The sequence below is a fragment of the Solea senegalensis genome, linkage group LG6 (genome assembly GCF_019176455.1).
Source record: "Solea senegalensis isolate Sse05_10M linkage group LG6, IFAPA_SoseM_1, whole genome shotgun sequence".
Lineage (NCBI taxonomy): Eukaryota > Metazoa > Chordata > Actinopteri > Pleuronectiformes > Soleidae > Solea > Solea senegalensis.
Genome location: NC_058026.1, coordinates 11,711,188 through 11,731,871, shown reverse-complemented (window position 1 = coordinate 11,731,871; position 20,684 = coordinate 11,711,188). Strand labels below are relative to the sequence as shown.

The 20,684-nt window shown below is 39.4% G+C and overlaps 1 protein-coding gene across 3 annotated transcripts; it reads right to left on the bottom strand.

Moving 5' to 3' along the window:
- Positions 1–638: 638 nt before the first annotated feature.
- LOC122771574 (phosphoinositide 3-kinase regulatory subunit 6) lies at positions 639–20,054 on the bottom strand. Of its 3 annotated transcripts, none has more exons than XM_044029220.1 (22): positions 19,961–20,054; positions 12,472–15,560; positions 11,640–11,815; positions 11,365–11,469; positions 10,992–11,083; positions 10,803–10,871; positions 10,160–10,292; positions 9,868–9,937; positions 9,445–9,637; positions 8,605–8,752; positions 7,860–7,946; positions 6,501–6,744; positions 5,796–6,062; positions 5,208–5,307; positions 4,660–4,794; positions 3,540–3,647; positions 3,322–3,424; positions 3,063–3,124; positions 2,808–2,898; positions 2,631–2,683; positions 2,373–2,479; positions 639–1,999 (listed from the first exon to the last, which is right to left on the bottom strand). In XM_044029220.1, exons 3-22 carry the CDS (start codon positions 11,689–11,691, stop codon positions 1,843–1,845), a joined length of 2,376 nt encoding a protein of 791 aa, XP_043885155.1. In that variant the 5' UTR covers positions 11,692–11,815; positions 12,472–15,560; positions 19,961–20,054; the 3' UTR covers positions 639–1,842. The 3 variants fall into 3 exon arrangements, with proteins under 3 accessions (XP_043885155.1, XP_043885156.1, XP_043885154.1); XM_044029221.1 differs by having other exon boundaries at positions 11,640–11,721; XM_044029219.1 differs by lacking the exon at positions 12,472–15,560 and having other exon boundaries at positions 11,640–11,721.
- Positions 20,055–20,684: the final 630 nt, after the last annotated feature.

The following is a 20,684-nucleotide window of genomic DNA, read 5'->3' as shown; positions in this document are numbered from 1 at the left end:
TCCTGAGCCATTTATGTGACAATATATTAACATGTGATTGCGAAACAGAGTGTCTGACTCTGACTTAAACTCTGACTTAAAACCAGCTATTTGACCATATTGTGTCAAATATTGGGACAGTATAGCACAACTGTACATTATGGGAGTTTACCCATCAGGACATAATTACACAAAAGTCATATATTACATACTTACAGCAGTTCTTTTGGCGTTTACCCTCCTTGAGGAATCCAAAAACAACAGCCCTGCACTTTCAGTGCAAATAGATGGCGATTAACACACCCACGTGGAATGCACCACGCTGAGTGAAGGTGGGTCTGGTACATTTGAGACATTTTCTGACAAAGTTTCACTTTCGAAAACATCCCAAAAATAAACTCTACGTCTTGTTCAACATGGAGCACAGTGCTAGCAAATATGATCAGCTGCTTTCTTATTCTGTATCCACAGGTTTCTCCTGATACTATCAACACGAATGTCTCTTCTTTCTCTGTAGTCATTTCTGACATTGCAAATAAACATATATATATGTATATACAGTATGTATATATATATATATATATATATATATATATGTATTTATACATACATACATATGTATATATACATATATATATATATATATACATACACATACATACACACATATATATATATGCATATATACTTACATATAAACATATAGCGGCGCATATTTAACAAACACTAAACCCCAGAATAATGTCAATGATTTCACAACACTTAACCCAACAAGAAACAGGTCAAATTTGAATTTGAAGACAAATGATTCAGTGAAATGTCTGCTGTCATCGTACCAGTCATTCAACAACCACGCATGCATTAACAGCTGACAACAGGTGTCTATCTCTGCATTATTCTGTTTTTAATATGTGTGTGTGTGTGTGTGTTAGTGTGTATGCTGTTTGTATTTGAGGCAAAACCTAATTTCTGAGGAACTGGTTAAGTTTAGAGCCAAGAGTTAGGTTAAGGTAAGGGTTAGGCTTTAACTGGTTATAATTTAATGTTAGGGATAACAATTTATGTTGTCCAAATGTTTGGAACTCAGAAGAACAGCTGAGAAAACACGAGTGCATGTGTGTGTACTTGTCCAAAACACATACAAACCTATCTTTGTGAGGACATTTTGTCTGGACCACACAACATTTTGGCTTTTTCAGAGTTAAGACCTGGTTTTAGAGTTTAGAGGATAAGGCACTTGGTTATGATGGTTATGGTTTGAGTAAGGGGGTAGGGAATGCATTATGTCAATGATGTGTCCTCACTAAGATATAAAACAGGTTTGCGTGTGTCAAGGAGGCAAAAAAGGTAGTGTGTCAATGATGTCATTGTCCAGTATTTACATCCTGTGGAACGCCAGCAGCTTTAATGATAATTTCCAATGACTGCTGATCCAAATACTAGTAGTTTTGACAGTGTCACTATAAACAGGTACTTACTGTGTCTGTACTTACTTGATTTTCTCTCAGTCGCTTGTGATATTGCTCTTGTTGTCCAACTGTCTTAAAGTACACACAGCAGCTCACCCATTAGGAGCAAAACCCTGTTAAGAGTTGACAAATCTCCCTTTATGTTACTGTAATCACAGCGGAAACTGACACCAGTACAGTGTGTGTTGTACCCAGCCTTAAGGTGCTTGAGATGCAGTCTTTGTTCACACGTGGCTGTCAGTCCTGACTCACAGAACTAATGCTGTTTTGGGAGCAGCTCAGTATGACTCACAGGTGATTCATTTTGTCTGTTCATGTTGTCAGCCTAGAATTCTGTCATCACCATTCATGTGATCGAAGCACAGTGTGGACAGTCTGGAGTCTTTGTGCAACATCAGTTGATGATTCCAGCAAATGTGTTGATCGGCAGAGAAAGTCCTTTGGTCATGTATTTGCTCAGTCCGGTGTTTTTGTCGTCTCCCAGACTGAATCTAGATCGAATGGTCTTCTGGATGCAGTATCCGGGATCGAGACACGGGGCGATCTCAATGCTATAACACAAGCATGTTAAAAACAAAACAATCAGTTTTGGAGGTTGCATGGAATGACATTTAAAATGCTTCAATTTGCACAACAAAATTTACATAACAGTAGTGGCTACTGGATCAAAGCTGAACTTCTCATATGAAGAAAAAAAAGCAATTAAAGAAGTGGTGCAAATCAAGCTGTGGCACATTCTAGACACCAAGAGAATACTTACAAACTGTAGGGTTCCACTTTAAAAGTCAATACAGCTGGTGCCCTTCATTAGTAGGGGCTCTTTTTTAAACTGCTGGTGATTTGATGGCAACTATGACAACTAATGACCCGTTCTTTAGTCACAAGTCACAAATTAAGCACAGCAGAAGGCAGAGTGTCTTTCACCTGTGCACGTCGGTAAAGGTCCTGTGCGAGTCTCTGTCCAGTGTGACGGTGAAAGGTCGACCCTCCAAAGAGCGAATCTTGATGCTGCTCGTCCGAATCTTTGACTCCTAGAATGTAAAGATAAAAGGGTAAAATTCCTTTTTATAACACAAACCACTTACATTTTAATATGATATGAGTCTTTGCCAGGATAAATCACAAAAAAATAGTAGAATAATAATAGTATCAGCAATTTGAGAAAATATTGCCTAAACCTACCACAATGTTGCGATGTTGAGATTCAGTGAACGTCAGTGTTAAACAGTTCAGATCTGTGTGTGTGTGTGAGAGAGAGACAGAGAGGCATAGAAAAGGAAACTGGATAAGTGTGCAGAATATTGAAAATAACATATATTTCTCTTGGGACATTTGACTGTAATAGAGATCATACTGTACCATCTGCTTCGCTGGAGGGAATGGCACTGATCTGAGCACCTGCTATTCTTACTGAGACTCCTTTGTCAACGTCTCTGCCGCTTAAAATTACCTAGATGCGCGCGCACACACACACACACACACACAGAGTGAAATACCAAGGCAAACCAGTGTCAGAGGCTATTTCCATAATTACATTTAACTATACTGAAAACCCTATGATGAAAGTCTATAAAGGAAAGGAAAATAATAATTTAATGTAAAAAAGCAAAATACCTTTTTGTACTTCACTGAGACCATAGCTCCAGATACTTCCCCAGCACTCCTCCTGGCTTTATCTGTTGGACGGACACATGTACAGACAAATGGGAGAAGAATGCTATTACATATGCAAAGCACTTCAAAAACAAATATAAAAAGAAACATTGGAACATTGGAAAAAGCGTAACTAAAACACCCTCTTCTGCATGTATATAACTCTGTTCAATGCCTGATTTTGACTTTACACTGAATTGTAAAGGCTGAATGGAATCACCTCGAATGGATGCTGAGACCTGTCTGAATTCCGGAGACTCCATCTGCAGATGAGTGAGGAAGACATCTTCCACCGGATCCTTCATCAGACTATTGAATGTGATCTAAAGGAAAACAAATATCACATAAAAAAACAAAAAAATATATGAAAACTTAACTTTTGAAAATGTGATTCTCCCATATTTGACAAACAAAAATCAACACACAGGATAATTATACCTTCACAAAATAGATTGTGAAGTAGATCGGCTGCTGGCCCATGCGGATATAGTAGGAAATGACATCAGAGATGATGGGGTCGTTCGGTCTGCCTGGGTTTGTCGGTTGCTATGGATGACAGAAAATACATAAAACATTTTGGTCACACTTGTGTCAGAGCAACGGAATATTCTTCTTCTCCTTTCTTGAAAAGATTTTTACCTTCCTGGTGCAACAATTATCTGGGCTTGAGACCCAGTGACTGGTCATAGCAACTGAATATAATGAGTCACTACATGGTCAATGGCTTGTGAGGTAAAACAACACAATTCCAAATTTGCCTTCAGCCTGGGGTCATATGAATAGACTCGCCCAAAACGATATCATCAAGGTTAACATTATACTGTAAATCACATTTAATCAAGTTAAGTGTGGAGAGGAGATTTAATAAAGGAATCAAAGGCATGACTGTTGAAATGAAATTCTCCTTCATGAATTCTTGTGAAGAGAACTCAACTCAAAAGCTTTCGCTCACAAGGGCAATAGACTCAGTCACAACCTATTCATTTTCCCACAGCAAATCTGAATATTATATAAGCTAAAACAAATACATAGAATCATACTTCTCCTTCTAATCATTCTCAAAGCTTCACATGAGAAAACAATGAGTGTCATAACTCTTACAAAACAATATATACCTGATAATATTTAATAATAAGAGTCAGTCTTTCTAAAGGCAGGAATTCTGTTATTTGGTCCCAAAGCCTCTTGGAATTAGGAGAATATTTATACTATGGACTTTCCAGAGAGTAAAAAACATTCTGCGTTTCTTCTCATACAAACAACAGTTTCCACTGAACGGTATGCAGTATCATGAGGATATTAAATGCCCTCATGATAATGTGTCATGTGCCTGTAAGACACTGACAACTACAAGACACTGACAGTGAAAGAGGATTTTAAAATGAAATGTTGTTAGACGTATCTGAAGGGAAACACTTATAGTAAATGGTCTGTATCTATATGTCACTTCCCTACTCTTGATGACCACTGAAAGTGTTTTACACCTACCTAGCTTCAGTATATAAAAAGTCTAAGTAATTTAAACAAACAGTTACATTTCTTTTGACTAGTAACATACCATTTTCGCCAGTTTGGGGATCATGGAGCCTAAACTCTTGATGTTACAGTTGTACCATGGGTCCACCATGCTCAAGTACGAACCAAGAGTGCAGATTGCAGGATTCTCCTTGGACTGACTTACAGCATGGCTTACCTATAAAAAAGGGAATAAGAAAGCAGAAACAATAATACATCAAATGTGAAAGAAACTACAGCAGTTAGGACAAGTTGGAAGGTTTTTCTACTTTGATTAGCCACTGGTTTTAGTTATACTATTAAAAATTGCATGTGTATTTTATGCGTAACTAAATGTGCATTTATTTAACAAGAAAAGCTCAGTGGTGTCACACAAAGAACAGCAACTGACAGAGAATGTAATTGTTTTATGAAACCATATCAATATTTTTAATAATTTTTTTCCATGTGTGTGTGTGTGTCATACCATTGTATCTATTCATTACTATAGACCAACATCACCATTTTAACAGAGGGCAGTTAACCTGTTCCCTCTAGAGGTGTGTTGACTTAACAAGTGAGTGGTGTGTTGACAAGAAAAAGCTGTCTTACTTTTATGGAGGAGACATGAGTTGGAGCTTTGCAAACGGGGATGTAGTAAAACTGAAGGTTGACTTTCATCGTCAGAAAAAGCCGCCGCGCTTCCCTTTTCCTGCAAACCAGAGAGGAACGACATGTTTGATGGAGCCGCTTAACTATCCCAACAAAAATGTTTAGGATCGCAACATATGGCCTTTGCAACATAATAAGTAGTGTTCAGCTTCCTAACCCAGAAAACATTAACACCATACATTTACATGCTTAATCTTGAGGCACAGAATCTATATATAGAGATGCAAGATTACAGTTTTCCAAAAAAGGGATTGTCAGGGGAACATGCTGTGTGCTGTGGAATAAAGTTTCCATCATTGTATCACTCATTGTTCGTTGATCAGTGCTGAGTAATTGTGTCACTGACAAAGACAAATGCAGAACTCAGACTTCCCGTCAACTATTCATGAATGAGTGAGAACCACAGATCATAACGCTTGCAGACACAAACAACTACTGGAAGCTTTAGATTTTTACAGCTCAGACACATGCTGTACAAAGCAAAGCCATGCCCTCCAGCTGCTTTTAAAAAATGAATGAATCTCTCACCTGAAGGAGTAGAAGGCCTTAGCCAGGCGGCCCAGGACCCTGTCATCCCCCATGGTGACTATTCTGGCAGTAAAGTACCTCTGGTGCTTGGTTAAGGGGTTGTGTATTACTGTGCTTCCTGCCCGCCTCTGTCGAGGTTCCCCTTTTCTTCCTCCTCCAAGACTTGCTTGATCCTCCAGGGTATTCTGCATCAGCACCATATTTTCCTTCCAAGTTGGTTTCATCTTGATTCCTTTACGCCGTGACAGCCTTCCTGGGTCTGGATCACTAAGAGAAGGAGGACATTAACTGTTAAACTCCAATATAGAATGAGCATCACTGACATTTTCAATTAAATCCTTTAAAGAGTTTCTCTGTGCAAAAATTAAGTGACTTAAGTGATTAACAGTCTTCAGTGTAAAATGGAAAGCTATAAATATCAAGTATAACTAGTCTACGATAACAACAACATATTAAGTTATCTACACAAACAATAAAGTCCCCCTGTGCATTTGTGCAGCAAATGGCAATGAGTAGTTGTGTTTCATTAGTAAAATAAAAACACAATAACATAAAAATAATGAGTAGCACCATATATTTCACTACTCACTCGTTTCATAGGCGCTCAACAAAATATAACATAGTTTTTAGATATATAAATGTAGTAATTTTACATAATTTATTTTTTTTAATTAAAAATGTAAGGGAGAACCAAAAACGGTGTACCTTCTGCATTGTTCCCATGACGTGCGTAAGCTGGCAGTGTCCAAAGATGATGACAGGGAGGGATCAGCACTGGGAGGGAGGTCTCTTTCGATGCCACTGTCATTGGACATGACGGAGAAGCGAGTCTTGTCAGATGGCACTGGGTCACTGGGCGACTCTCCCAGATCAAAGTCCTCCTGTTCCTGGCTGAGGGAGAACTGGTCCGACATGGAGCTGGATCGAAGCCACTTGGCCAACTCTCGCCCTGTCAACATTTTTATGTATATTTATAATTTACAGACGGCAAAGAACAATACTTCACCCTTTCAGTGAGTGTTGCAGCGTCAGTCAGTAATTCTGTACAGTCGGTCATGACGTTAAGCGACCTGGCTCGGCACAAAGCACACAGTGCAAACTCAAAAAGACGCGTGTGTGTTGTTCACTGCCAGCTGTCATCAGAGCCTAACATACAGCTCATCATAAACCAGACCACAGTGTTTTTTCCTGCTACATGCAAATGTGATGTAACTCAGCCTCATGCTACGTGGTCTAATGGTAAAGTTCAATGACAGGAAGTTAGACTTCTTTACCACTGCAATCTGAAGAATCTATTCCCTAAACAGTTTGGTCAATAATATTTATATAATAATATAAATATTTATAATATAAATAATATAATATTTTATAATGGAGCATATATGCTGTGCATTCAATGAACACATGAAACCCTAGAGCTTTTTACACTGAATAAAGAAGAACCTCATGAACACACCTGGTATTAACATTCGTCCTGAAAGATCTGATTAAGTACAACTCTTCATTCTCGACATTAGCATGTGTCCTGGATGCTTCTCCTGTGACCAGTAATGTACTTTGTGTTTTGTGGCTTATAACAAAGTTGTACAATAAAAGATTAAAATACTTGAAAATGAATAATAATGTAATAAGAAGAATGCTGAGAAGTGTAAAAAAAAAAAAAAATACTGTAAAACTGCAGCAGGTCAGAGGACATCAGTGAAGGAAAGTGACCTCTAATGCATCCTGAGGACAGATTGTGTTTATGCGCACTCAGGAATGTGAACACACACGTCCCCAAACCCACCCTCGAATGTGGTTTGGTGGTCAGACGTAAAGACATGTTCAGGATGAATTGAGCTTGGAATATATCCCAAGTCTGAATGGTGTCTATGATGATTTATAGTTTTACTAAGCATCCTATTCTGGGAGAAAAGTACCGTAAATACACTGAATGTATATCAGCTTCTGTTCAGTAAATGCGTGCACATATAATGAGCTAAGTTATTACATAGTCAGATTAGTTCTGTGTGATTTGTAGTAATAATTTCCCCCAGGTGCCACACAGTGTTGTGAGCCACTCACAGATATCCAGATCCTCTTTCCACAGGTGGAAGCTGATCTCTGGGTTAGGAAGAGGGCAGTCATTCAGCACTCCACTGGACAATGGCTCTGCAATACACACACACAGAGGAAGAAAGAGAGGAAGAGACCAAAACTGTCACAATGACACTCAAAACAAAGCACCCTATCCCTGTTCCAACAACTTCCTCAGTGTCAACACTTCTGTCCATCCCTCGCGCGCCCAGCTCGGATAAGCAGAGAGCAGGTTTATCAGAAGAGTTACTGACATGATAATATTGGGGATCAAAGTGGAAGTCATGGAAATGGATATCCGGAAAGTTTTAAAAATACAGACATGGGACTTGACTGAATGAGACCATGGAGGAAATCAGTAGATAAAACCGAAGCCCAGACACGTCATGTACACACGTCATGTCTCTTTTACAGCTCTCGTAGACTCATTTGAGTAGGAGCTCAGTAAGATGTAAAGTATGAGGATTTATGTTGACTCAAAATGCAACTTGCAAAAAATGATATTTTCCATCTACTAGGTTTGACTCATTTCACAAATCAAAACTTTCACCTGCATGGACAAGCAGGAGTCCAGTGAGCCTCACAAATGTGTCCTGTTGCTTCTCCACTCCTACTTGACCCCACTTTGTTAGATAAACACATGTGACAATGTATGCCTCTGATAGAGCTGCTGTGCCCAAAAAGAAACTTTGATTGCATCCTTTTTCTGAAGAGATTTGAAGCGTATTCCTACCCGGGTCTGTATCAGTGACAATCTCACTGTACAGCCGCTGAAGGCAGCTTCTCAGCGCTCCGCCTTCTGCTCTGCCTCCCTCCTCCATACTCTGCTCTCGAGTCGCCAACACTTCCTGGAAGTACTTTTCGACGTCTTGACCCATGTCCTGTCCAAAAAAAACAAATAAGCAAACAGACGTGAGTGAGTGAACACACAATTACACGTCCACACAAAGGAAGATCAATACATACAGACTGTGTATTAATAGCAAAGAGGTGAGGGGCCAGTTTTGTGTGTGTGTGTCAGCCTTTGTCTGTGTCCTGCTGAGGTGTTACTTTAGGACGAGTGCCAAGAGACAAGTCCACCATGCGGACCAACGGACGACAGCCACAATTCAGGAAGTTTCACATGACATGTACATGTGAGACAGGGACACATGGAGTATGACTAATTTTAAGCAAAAACTGACAAACTCTACTGACAAATACTGCAAGAAAAATCTCCAAACACGCTGTGCATGCTGTGACCATGCAGGTTTCACACATCACTTCTCTGCACACAGAGGTCATTCGCTTCCACCCTGAAAGTGCAAGAGTCAGCTCTGCAGATGCGTCCTGCTTTAAACAGAAACGGTAACCTAAACTTTGTGTCTTCAGACCTTGGACTTCCTGAGTGTAGAACTTTGACACTTATCTTCCCAGTTCACAAACGCTTGAAAGCTTCTCACAGAACAGGCCAAGCAAACCTGCAGTCAACTGATACAGAACAGGCTAATGGTGACAACAACAGCTAAAGAGGGACATACAATGCAGTGACCAAGTTCAACCCAATAGTATTTGTGCGTATAGTTTCACTGACCTTCAGAGCCTGAGCCAGTTTCGGCCCACTGCATTGCTCTGGCCCCAAAGCAGCCTGGATAAAGTGTTGGACCACATTGCTCATGCGATCTACGGGACTGGGAAATCCACCTGATGCTGAAGCTGCAATATCGCCCAACAGCACTTGTTCAAGGGAACCAGCAAAAACTTCTGGGTCCGCCAAAACAAAAACTCTGTGAAGAATATAAAAGTTGCAGACAAAGTATTAAGTATTACAATCAGAAAAAGAGATGCAAATGTTAGCAAAATGGGATGGATGATAATGATAACGCTAATAACAATAACATGTTGACTTGTCATGCCTTAATAATTACATGACAAACAAGTAAGCCAGTTTGTCTTCATGCTTTCAGTTTTTTTCTGAATGTACCATGAAGTAATAGATTATGTATTTTGGACTCACCGCTCCTGAAAGGGATAGTGCTCATTTTTAAGTCCCTGCTCTGCTGTGAACATCCTCTGGTACATCAGACCTGTGGGCAAAAGTAGCATTTACTTACAGCATGTGGTTTTCATATCATCATACAGATTAATTGGGAATTTAACATTAAAACAACCATGGCAGTATGTTACATGTTGTCTCCTGGTGGCCCCTGTAGTGAGTGTGAAATGTGCTCATCCATTCTAACCATCTGCTGCTTTATTTTGTCTAGCTATTCGATATTTTAGTAGCTTAAGTTTATAGATGTCTGTACCTGGAATGGAACGTTCCGTTTTAATTTGCCTTGTGTAGCTGAGTCCTACTGTGCAGTAGGGTTGAGGGTAGGTCAGGAGTCGCTTGCAAAAGTCGTAGATCCGCTTGTATAGCTCATCTGGAATGTAGGCTGTCTGGAATATCAACAAACACAGAAACATTGCAACTATTACTGCGAAAAAAGGAAACATAATTAACATAGACAATGCTTCTCTGCAATGTCTATGTTGGATCCACAGGAGTAGTTACTCACTGCAGGGGACAGGGGGGCCTTTTACACAATAATGATGTATTTCTCTTTTATGGTTCACACGGAAATTATCAAGTTGTTATTATCAAAGTATGCGCAAGCCTAAATTCCACCATTTCAAGTTCTCCACTTCCTTGTTCAAATTTGTTTCTGAAATAAAAACACAATTTCTTCCTTCTATTAAACACCATTTCATGTATTCATCACCATTGTTTACTTTTTCAGAGTGTATGGAAACGACAGGGTGCAGTTATGTGCAGCATCCTCTGTCCTTATGCCCTTGGTTTGGTAATCAGTTCAATATCGTTCTGGAAACTTGATTAAAAAAATCCCTTCATGTAAATATTTAAACAATGGTTCTAAAAGCATGAAGGATGTGTCAGGAACACCGTACCTGAATGATAGCATACATGAGAGTGTGGAGCAGAGGGATGATGCGTTTGCGAGAGTCCCATCTCTCAGCCTGCAGGGAATGGATGACACTCCTTGTCAGTAAATGAAATTCAAATGAACCAATCATCAATGATTCCAATACACTGAAATGTGTAGTTTCACAGTGTTTAACAGTTGCACTGCAGAATACCTTCTCCAGGTCCTTTATTAGCACCCACACCAGAGATAAGCTGTTGGCAGGATTGTTCTTAACCTTCTTATGAAGCGTCCATCTCAGCACTCCTGTGAACACAGAAAAGCAGACAAGACATTCACAGCTGCAAGTTTCCCACCACAATCTTGTGAAATGTGTCACATTTTTCTCCATTACACTGTTAATCCAAAATAAGTCTAATGACTCACAACTGAACAGCCCTCAGTCTGCTGACACATAAATATTCTAAACATGAGCAGGCTGGTTGTACATAAACAATGAAATAAACATCATGAAGCTGGTGCTTCTGCTGTTTTCACTGCCTGTTCTTTCACTTTGTTTCAGAGTGGCGTGGTAAATTATATTGAACCTTTGTTGTAACAGTCCATGGGCTGCTGGTTGTCTGTCTCCCTGGGCAGCAGAGCCTGGATACTGCGGTACAACTCTGGCTCTGGAACTGTGGGTGAGCAGCCAGCTAAAAATAAAATCGAGAGGTTGGGTGTTGAGTCTGGACATAAGAAAGTTTTTGCTCAAAGTTAAACACACATGAACACAGACCAGCCCTGAAGACTATTGTATCACACATTCTACTTGTTTGAAGAAAGAGAAGGGAAAAATAACTCTTGATGTGCATGTGGCTGTTACCTGTTGGCTCCATGCTGTGCATCAGGTTATCCCAGGGGGCCTTGTTGGCCATGTCTCACATGCATCGCAGGTCTATCATCAACTGTATTTTGGAGAAAGACACAGAGTGTAAGTGTCACTTCTGTTTTCTGACGTCCAAGGTCACACGCTGAGTGGGTTTATAGTTGATTATGGGGCTGAAAGAGAGTATAGATAAGAAAAAAGGTTGTTTTTTTTCCATTGCCTGCTTGATGTTGGTGGGTAAAATCACACAGATAAATTGGATGTAGCTTTTTAAAACTTACTTCTACATTTAGGGACATATTGACAACAACGCCTTGTTTTTCTTTTTTGCACTGCCCAGTTTTCAGTTTTTTGTATTGACCATTAACAATAATTTAATTTCTAATTAAGTTACTCACCTCCATAAGCCTCGCGACCCTCTGGTGGAGAATAAAGCGTTAGAGGATGACTGACTGACCTCCATAAGCAGTGTTATATAAATAACTTCAACTTCCTTTGACCAAGTAACCTCTTACACCTCGCACCATACTAATTTTAGTGTCAAAACTTGTGTAAAAAAATGTACTTGTTAGGTTGATTTCAGTTGCTTGAGTGAGAATTTAAAGTAATATAGCCGGCATAGATAAAACTGCAAGAGCAACAAAACCACAACAAACAATAATCTCAGGTTTACAATTTCCTGCAGCAATTACATAACAGCAGGCCGCTTCTTGTAGATGCAAAACTTTCTCAAAAACAACCAAAACCACTCTCAGCAATGTCCCACTGTTAACTATTACCAGCCAAAGTGTGACAGGTGTAAAAGAGAGATAATAGAATATAAACTTACCCATACAGGCAGGAACCAAACAGTTTCACTGTCTTTTCTGTTCTGATACTTGCACTCACAAATGCAATGGTCTCTATGCTGAAACTAACATGTGTGTGTGCGTGTGCGTGTGTGTGTGCGAGTGTGAGAGAGAGACTGAGAGCAAGTGAAAACGAGAAAGAGGCAAGTGAGGACAGTGGTTCATTGCCGAGTGTATTTCCTCTTGTGGGTTGGTACGAGTCTGTCAGAGTCGGGGAGCAGCACTGTCGTGAGAGTCATAATGTATTTGAACTTGTGTCAGTTTTTTCCCAACTTTACTCTCATTCTTCTTTCTTCTCGCTCTCTCTCTCACACACACACACACTCACACACACACAGTGGCAGTCATTCCACAGGCTGTGAGTGCACAATGAAAGGCTTTAGTGTGATGGATTTAGTCTTGATCCCTCTGAGAAAAGCAGCACTTTCAAACACAACAAGTTACAGTGCTGTCTCAGCAGATAACACTGTTTTTTGCTTTTTTTTCACTCTGACTCTCTAAGAGTCTCTACTTTTTTCTTTGATACAAACAACCAAAGACACAAAAGCACGCCGGACAGTAATTGTCCAAGTATGTGCGCGCACACACACACAAACACATGCATACATAACACATTGTTGTGTGTACACACAAAGACTCGCGCCCAAACAAATGTAGAGCTTCACTGAGTTTTTAACCTTTTTCTTGTAAACTATAATGCAGTGTTGGAGCGTACACATACACATACACACACCACTTCCTCTCTGACTGAATGAGTGGGCAGATGACACTATATTTAGACAGACACACACACACACACACACACAGACGAGAGAGAGAGACAGAGAGGCAGACAGAAACAGATGGAGCCACAGTTTTACGAAAAGTTTAAATTTGATTTCCAACGTGACTCTTAACCTTTCCAAATAAAAACTTGGAAAACCACAGTCTGGAAAATGTTTGTTGCAAAAAGACGAGTCACTTAAAACCAAATTACAGCTTTCTAATTACGTCTGAAACTTATTTTAAATGAAACACAATTGTCATGGTTGAATGAGAACACTACATCAAACAATAAGATGTCTTGTGCAAAATTCACAGGAATTTATGAGGTGATAAAAGCATAGAGTCATAGATTTCAGCTGTTCTTAGGTGTTTTAGTACAAACTGAGATTGTTTATAACATTTCATGTTACAGAGATGAAGACAAGTTATGTAAAAGTACTACTTTCAACAATACTCACTTTGCATTGTGCAATATGCTACATATATATCTTGTGTGTATTTATTATTCTCTATTACAGTTTATGCATCAATGCACAATCAATAGAAGGATTTAGACCATGAGAAAAAACAAGGTACTCAAAAGGTGAACAACATGTCTTGTGGTTGTGGCTTTGAAAAGTCAGACAAAGACCAGAAAAAACATTCATTGCTAATTCACCAGAGACTAGAAGTCGGCCGCTATATCAGGTTGATATTTAGCATTTTTTGAATCTATCTACATTGGGTGGAAAAGCCTTCAACAGTCCTGGGAGAAAGCTAAGGCCTAAATTTAGGGATGGGCATTCCATGCAAAAACACTATTCAAATCTTATAATCATTGAAAAATCAGTTCCTGAGCCAGAGCCAGCATATGATTATAACAGGACATGTAGAGGTACTGCTGCTCTGTACCAGGCACTGTGATTGCTGTGCGTCTGCATTAGTCACTGCTGAGCTACATATATACATATGTCCTCTCTTGATACATAACACTTGTCACAGTCAGAGAGTTTGACTCTTTTTGTGGGGTGGAGCTCACAGATACACTGCAGCGTGAGTGAGGGCAACATTACTCTGTCCTGCTCACAGACAGCACCATGCTCTGAGACAGAGAGCTGCTCAGATCAGTGTATAATTGTAAAGTTTGTTCGTAAGCATGGTTTATTTGACGCTGACAATGGTTCCTCTATGCAACTTGTTTGCATTTGAGTATGGAGATTCAAATAATTTGTCAGAGGTCCTGCAAGACTTTGTTTGCACAGTTAGCTTCCTCATTAAACCTGTCTATCTGTCACTGATGGTTTGCATTGTCCTTGCATACAGGGCTGTGTAACACAACAACGTGATTTTACTCATTTATTTGTGATCAATAGATTGTGTGTTTGTTGGTCTGTAAGCGATGTCTGTTAACAAAAAAACCCAAAAACATGTCTGTAAGAGGTTTTAGTTCTTATATGTACACTATTACTATTATACCATCATGCACTTAGTCATAAAAGCTCTTCTTCACCCCAATTAAGAGTGTAATTAGTGAAATGTACATTAGTATGACATTTTATTATGCAAACAGAGGGAAAAACAAAAAATCTGTGAAAAAAACGGCAACATATCGGCCATCAGCTAACGCTGACTTGTTAACATAGAAAAACCCCATAGTCGACCTCTACCAGAGACTGGTGTCAACAGCAGAATAACCACTAAATTATTTTGACACAAACCATGAACATTATTCAACAAAAGTATTTTACCTCCCTTTTTGGACACACGTTTCATCTAACTCATTATAGCTCATTATGTGCAAGACACTCCTCCATGTTTGTTGCTATAATTGTCAGCAGAACCAAGTCAGACGACATAGAAAGTTGGAACAACGAAAGCACAAGCCTCAGTGCCATTACAGGTGCCAAGGACACATACCTTTGTAAAAAAACTTCCTCTATGACTGTTTGACCATTTACAGTTAATGCGAATCACTTCCTGATCCGGGTTTTGGTGATAATACAACAAATAGAGGCAGCGGGTTTGGTGCATCATAGCGGTCAAACTGAAGCCCCCAATAAATTAAAAGTAAAGTTGATAGCAGCTGTAATTTTAATACAGGCATACTACAGGAATCTCATAAAACAGACCTGACAGAGATGCGTGGAAGTGTGTGCTGAAGTGAGAGTGTGCTTGATTTTGTTTTTTTATGAGTGGAAATCCCCAACCTATAGTATGATAGCATGATCGAACAGCCTCGCCATTCTTACATTAAAGCCTGGTCAAACTGGAAGAGGGTGGAAAGTACCTGCAGAGTAGTGTATCCTGTGTGGCCAGCAAGCATTACCTGAAAAACAAGTGCAGATAATGACACTTGAATTTCCTGGCAGGAAATATTTAATTATTAAATGAATGCGGGGGGAAAGCTGTATCCAATGTGAACGCGTCATGAAATTCCCCTACTGTCCTCTGTGCAAGGAGAAGAGGACTTAAGATCTTTATTTGAGCTAAATGTGGACTCACTAAACACAGAAAGACACACATCACAGCAAAAACAAAAAACAAAACACAAAAAAACATTTAAACTGGCGGGGGACATCAATCAAAGTATATCCTGCATCAACAACCTGGACAATATGAGGAAGTCCTCTTGAACCAGTCACTGTATGCGTGTGTGTGGTGTGTGCATACGTGTGTGTGTGTGTGTGTGTGTGTGTGTGAAGTAAACATATGAATGGATATGTGACAATATATAAAAAAGAAAATTAGGATTTTGATTTGGGTGAACTGGTATAGCTATAACAATAACAAACAATCACAGGTCTGTAGAGACACGGTGAAGATTTACGCCGCTCGGTGTGGTGTGCTAAATCCATCAGGCAAGAGGAAAACAGATAGGAAGAGATATAAAGGGATTTCCCGGGAAGGTGTGTTTGTGTGCGCGGTACGGTCACTTCTGTGGTCTATGACAGTAACAACTGGGTCAATTGTTTGGAGTCACTTGAGGATGTTACGTTAAAGCAAAATGCATCCCTCTGTGCATGTTTTGAACACGGATCACAAGAGCAAATGCATACACACAACACGTTTGCTGTTAAAGTCAGTGCATCAGTGTTCATAACTTGCTTCATTGTTAATCAAGTCGGTCGGTTTTGCGATATGAAAAGAGGCCTAAGGATTATAAAATTGTATTTTTAAATACTTCATTGAATCACAGACTAACACAGGTTAATAACAAACAAAGAGAGGGTGGCAGGATTTGTATAAAAATGAACATAGACTTGCAGATGAAACACAAACTTCTATTTTGAAACCAAGCACCTATTGGTAGTAATAGCTGCCCATCACAGAGCAGTGTCAACTCATCTGAGCTGTATGGTGCCACTGCTGTATGTAAGAAAACATTGGTGAAACTGCTGTACCGATTCTACCGTGTCCATGACAGTATAAACTGTTCTGTGTTAACTTGTTTTGCCATATATCTGCAGAATTATGTGTGTCGATACAGTATATGACATTACTCGTGGCTTAAGGCAAATTACATTGTTTGAAATAACTGTGTTTGGGGATTCTCTGCGTATCTGTTCAATCAATTGCAATGCATGTCATTAACAAAATATTTTGAATATTCTACAAATGACATGTGTGGAAAATAAACACACGTTGTTTCCAGAAAAGATGAAAAGCAATATGTATGTAGACACTGAGATTGTGACTGAGATTGTCACCCCACAGCGACTGTGGGTAGGATGAGGCAACCCAATAACATGGTGATAAACTTTCACAAGAGGTCACGGAGTCTAAAGTGATCTGCTTCAACTACCGGATGCACCACATGCGTCACATAAACATGACCAGCAGCACAAATATAGCCACACACAAACACAAACACACACTTGGCATGATGTAGCGTGAGCCATGGTGGAAACTGCTTTCCAAGGAGCTCATACAAGAAGACACAGCACTATACTTAGAAGTGTTGTCATTTGTTTTCCTTTAGGACAAACAAACGGGTGGCGGCTCACACTGAAGAGAGTCTAACGCCTGTCTGCTTTTTGGGAGCTGCAGCATGAGGACTGAAGGGTGTTTCGTAAAAAATTTGGAGGAAAGGTTATTATTTAAAATGTTGGCAGACATGCACACAGCACTGCAGGGCAATGGTGTCGACAGGTTTTTTCAAAATAAATCTCTCTTAATGCACAATAACAATTACTCTATAATTAGTATAGAATTTCAGGCAGACACTCTCTGGAAGGTTCCGCGTGTTTAATCTCTGTGGATTACAAGTACATGCTTAAATACCAGGTTAAATACCTGGAACTTCCAACCAGTCAGACAGAACTGAAGAGGCCTCTTGGATGAGAGATCAATCAACAAACGCTGAAGATACTGTACATGACCTGGATGACTGAGAACCCTCACAGACATGAACAATGGAACAAGAACATACTAAACACTGTGTACGGTTCAATAGCATGACAAACATAGGGTTTTTTGTAGATCATTAAAAAACAATCAAATGTTGCTCCAGTTTATGTGTTGCTAAGGAGCAAAACTAGTTCTTGAATAGTAACCAGTAATGGCAATCACGCCACCCCCAATGATCTGCTCATGTTAGCCGAAAATCTTCTCTGACAGCATTCCCAACAGAGCCCAAACTCTTGCAAGCAGCACTCAAGTGTTGATCATGTGGGCCCAACTTCCCCCAGCATCATTTTTTTCAATCTTTCAATCTCAATGGAGCAAAGATTATTTTGGTGTTATGATGCCCTAGGGGAAAATTGGTCTAAATGTTGCTTTTTTAGTGCGTAACTGAGAGGTCTTTGTGGAGAAAGGTCAAAGTTATGACACGTGACGCTGACCCTTGTGGGTTGGAATGGCCCTGTAGCTCAGACCCAGTCCATCCATTCACTCATCCAAAAAACCTTTAGCTTTTGCTTGAGAGATTAGACAGATAATTTCAAATGTCTTCACAGTAAAAGGTTTGGATAAAAATCAAAAACAGATCAGTTTATCACATTTTAGACAACTGTGGACAACCCTGAAATTGAAACACATTCTGTCAAACCCACAAGGAATGCTGAATGCTACCGAATTACCAACAATATCTCTTTGTTCATCTAATAATTTAGTGAGCTCATGTGGACTGAAGGTTGTTTTTACCTGCTGGGAATAGTCAACTTGATCAAACGTTTATATAACAAGCAGCAATGAGTTGACGGATCACTTTGATCATTGGCAAATCCTCACATGTACTTGACAAGTACTTGGATCAACTCCACGTAAGTGTGTGTCCACTATGGTGTCACTAACTCAGTCTCTCTACTTTGAGTTTGCCTTTGGATCCTGGCCATCATTGTAATAATAATAACGTACATCATTGTACATGATGTGTTTTCCTAAAAGAGTAGAGTTGTAACCAGGAAGCAGTCAAATTATTTTGCTTACTCTTGTTTTGAACAGGAAAAACAAGAAGAGAGCGATTGCTTACATGTAGCCTCAACTTTCTCTTGTAAATATTGAACATTTTTCATACATAATTAGAACATTCCTGTGAAATAAGCAGTGTGGCTGATATTCATTAAATCAACAAATTACCTACAAAATGAACAGTAACATACAGAGGTTGAATTCTGGGCCTAAATTATCGATTCAGTCTACATCTGCACTTTGAGGACTGCAGCCTTTCACAGAAATATTTAACTGTTGTCTCTCATTTTCACTAAAATCAAGCTTCACCCGAAACATTTCTAAACAACTCTGTCACTGTTTTTTAAGACCTCACCAAAGGATGACATCACCAGCCCAATTACCTAATCATGGTTAGACTAAGATTAGAAATGGACATTTTATGCAGCTGTGAAGAGTGTCAACATCTTAACTTGGTCATTCTTGGACATTACATGGCCTATAAAGACTCAAAGCACGTTTTATTGCCAACGACATAAAATACAATACAGACAAGCAGCAAGCTATCTGCACTGTGCATCCCTCCCTCCAACCCAACGTGGTACCACCAGGAAGCTGAGATGTAAAACAAGGAAGCTGGAGGAAATACAGCTGTGCTTTCAGACTCTGTGCAGACACAACAGAGAGCTGAGGCTTCAATCACATCAGGCACTGTTATCAATCCCCCGCTATTATCTCAGGAGGGGAAAAAATAAACCACTGTCCCTCTTCCTGTGTCATAGGGCATTAAGATTATTTTTTTTCCATGTAAAATCTGCTGAATGTAAAAGAGCCCCATTCAGAAGAGGCAGTGAGTGAGGAGGTACTGGAGGGGTCTAACATTAGTCACAATAGCCAAGACAGGCATGATTCATAATGTACAACAACAATAATTTAACTCACATTGACATACCCTCCTGGTGCAGTTACAACAAAAGCTTTGGGTGGAATTTAATGATTCTGAATCTTGCTCAAACTCCCCAAATGGACAGGTGCTGTTTATGTGTTTGTATGTAAATTCAAATGTAATTGTACCCGCCTTTTTTGAGCCTGAGTACTCTCGTTTTGGAAACACTGGCATTTGTCGAATGTGAAATTGAAAATTAAACGACTGACTCACAGCAGACAGACACAACTGTCATTATCATCATCTACTATCTCAGCAGTTCGCTGTCTGTCGTCGTCGACACCTCGCGACAATAATAAAAAACAAACACAAAAAACAACCATAAAGTTAAGATGTTTAAATGTCACCAATTAGTAAAATGTCACATTTCATGTCTTTGGAGCCAAACTTACCTGTGGTTCAGACGTACACACGCCTCCATTAGCCTGACTCGTGGTATTTTTTGTCGACTCCCTCCGCTCTGTGTCGGTGACACTTGCTCTTTTACTCAGCTGGAAACAAGTGTGACAGTGAGTAGACTGTTTGACCACGCCCACTCCCGCAACCGACCAATGAGGTGTCACGTAGAGCTTGCATTAGGAGCCAATCAGCGCACAGATAGATAGATAGATAGATAGATAGATAGATAGATAGATAGATAGATAGATAGATAGATAGATAGATAGATAGATAGATAGATCTGAATGATTTATATCTGGCTCCTGGTTTATTGTTTTATTGATTATTAATTATTTTTCAAGGAAGAAATGATTCGATTTTGGTGTTGATTCCTCATGTGACTCCTTTACCAATCACCCATGTTGATGAGAATTATGCTTTTAAGTGTACTGACACTGTGGGACACTAAGCTGCTTTCTCTAGAAGGTCATTTGTTTTATTATTACTATTAATATTTTATTTATTATTTATTTAAGGAAAGGGATAATGCATATTACTAAACATTTTTTAAAGTAAATATGCTAATTTCCACCTGCAGTCCATTGGCAGGTTGATGTTATATAAGGGATAAAAATGAAAATACATTTTGTGTTATGAACAGAAAACACACAATCAAGACAGAAGTCTGTAAAAATAGCACCTCAATACTTGAGCTAATGTTATCGGCAACATTCCATC

Excerpts from the sequence above, each read along its gene's own strand:
- LOC122771574 (XM_044029220.1), bottom strand. The coding sequence starts at position 11,691 with ATGGCCAACAAGGCCCCCTGGGATAACCTGATGCACAGCATGGAGCCA. Across the intron at positions 10,293-10,802 it reads TCATGTATGCTATCATTCAG|ACAGCCTACATTCCAGATGA; the intron begins GTACGGTGTTCC and ends TTGATATTCCAG. Across the intron at positions 2,000-2,372 it reads ACCTTTACCGACGTGCACAG|CATTGAGATCGCCCCGTGTC; the intron begins GTGAAAGACACT and ends CTTGTGTTATAG.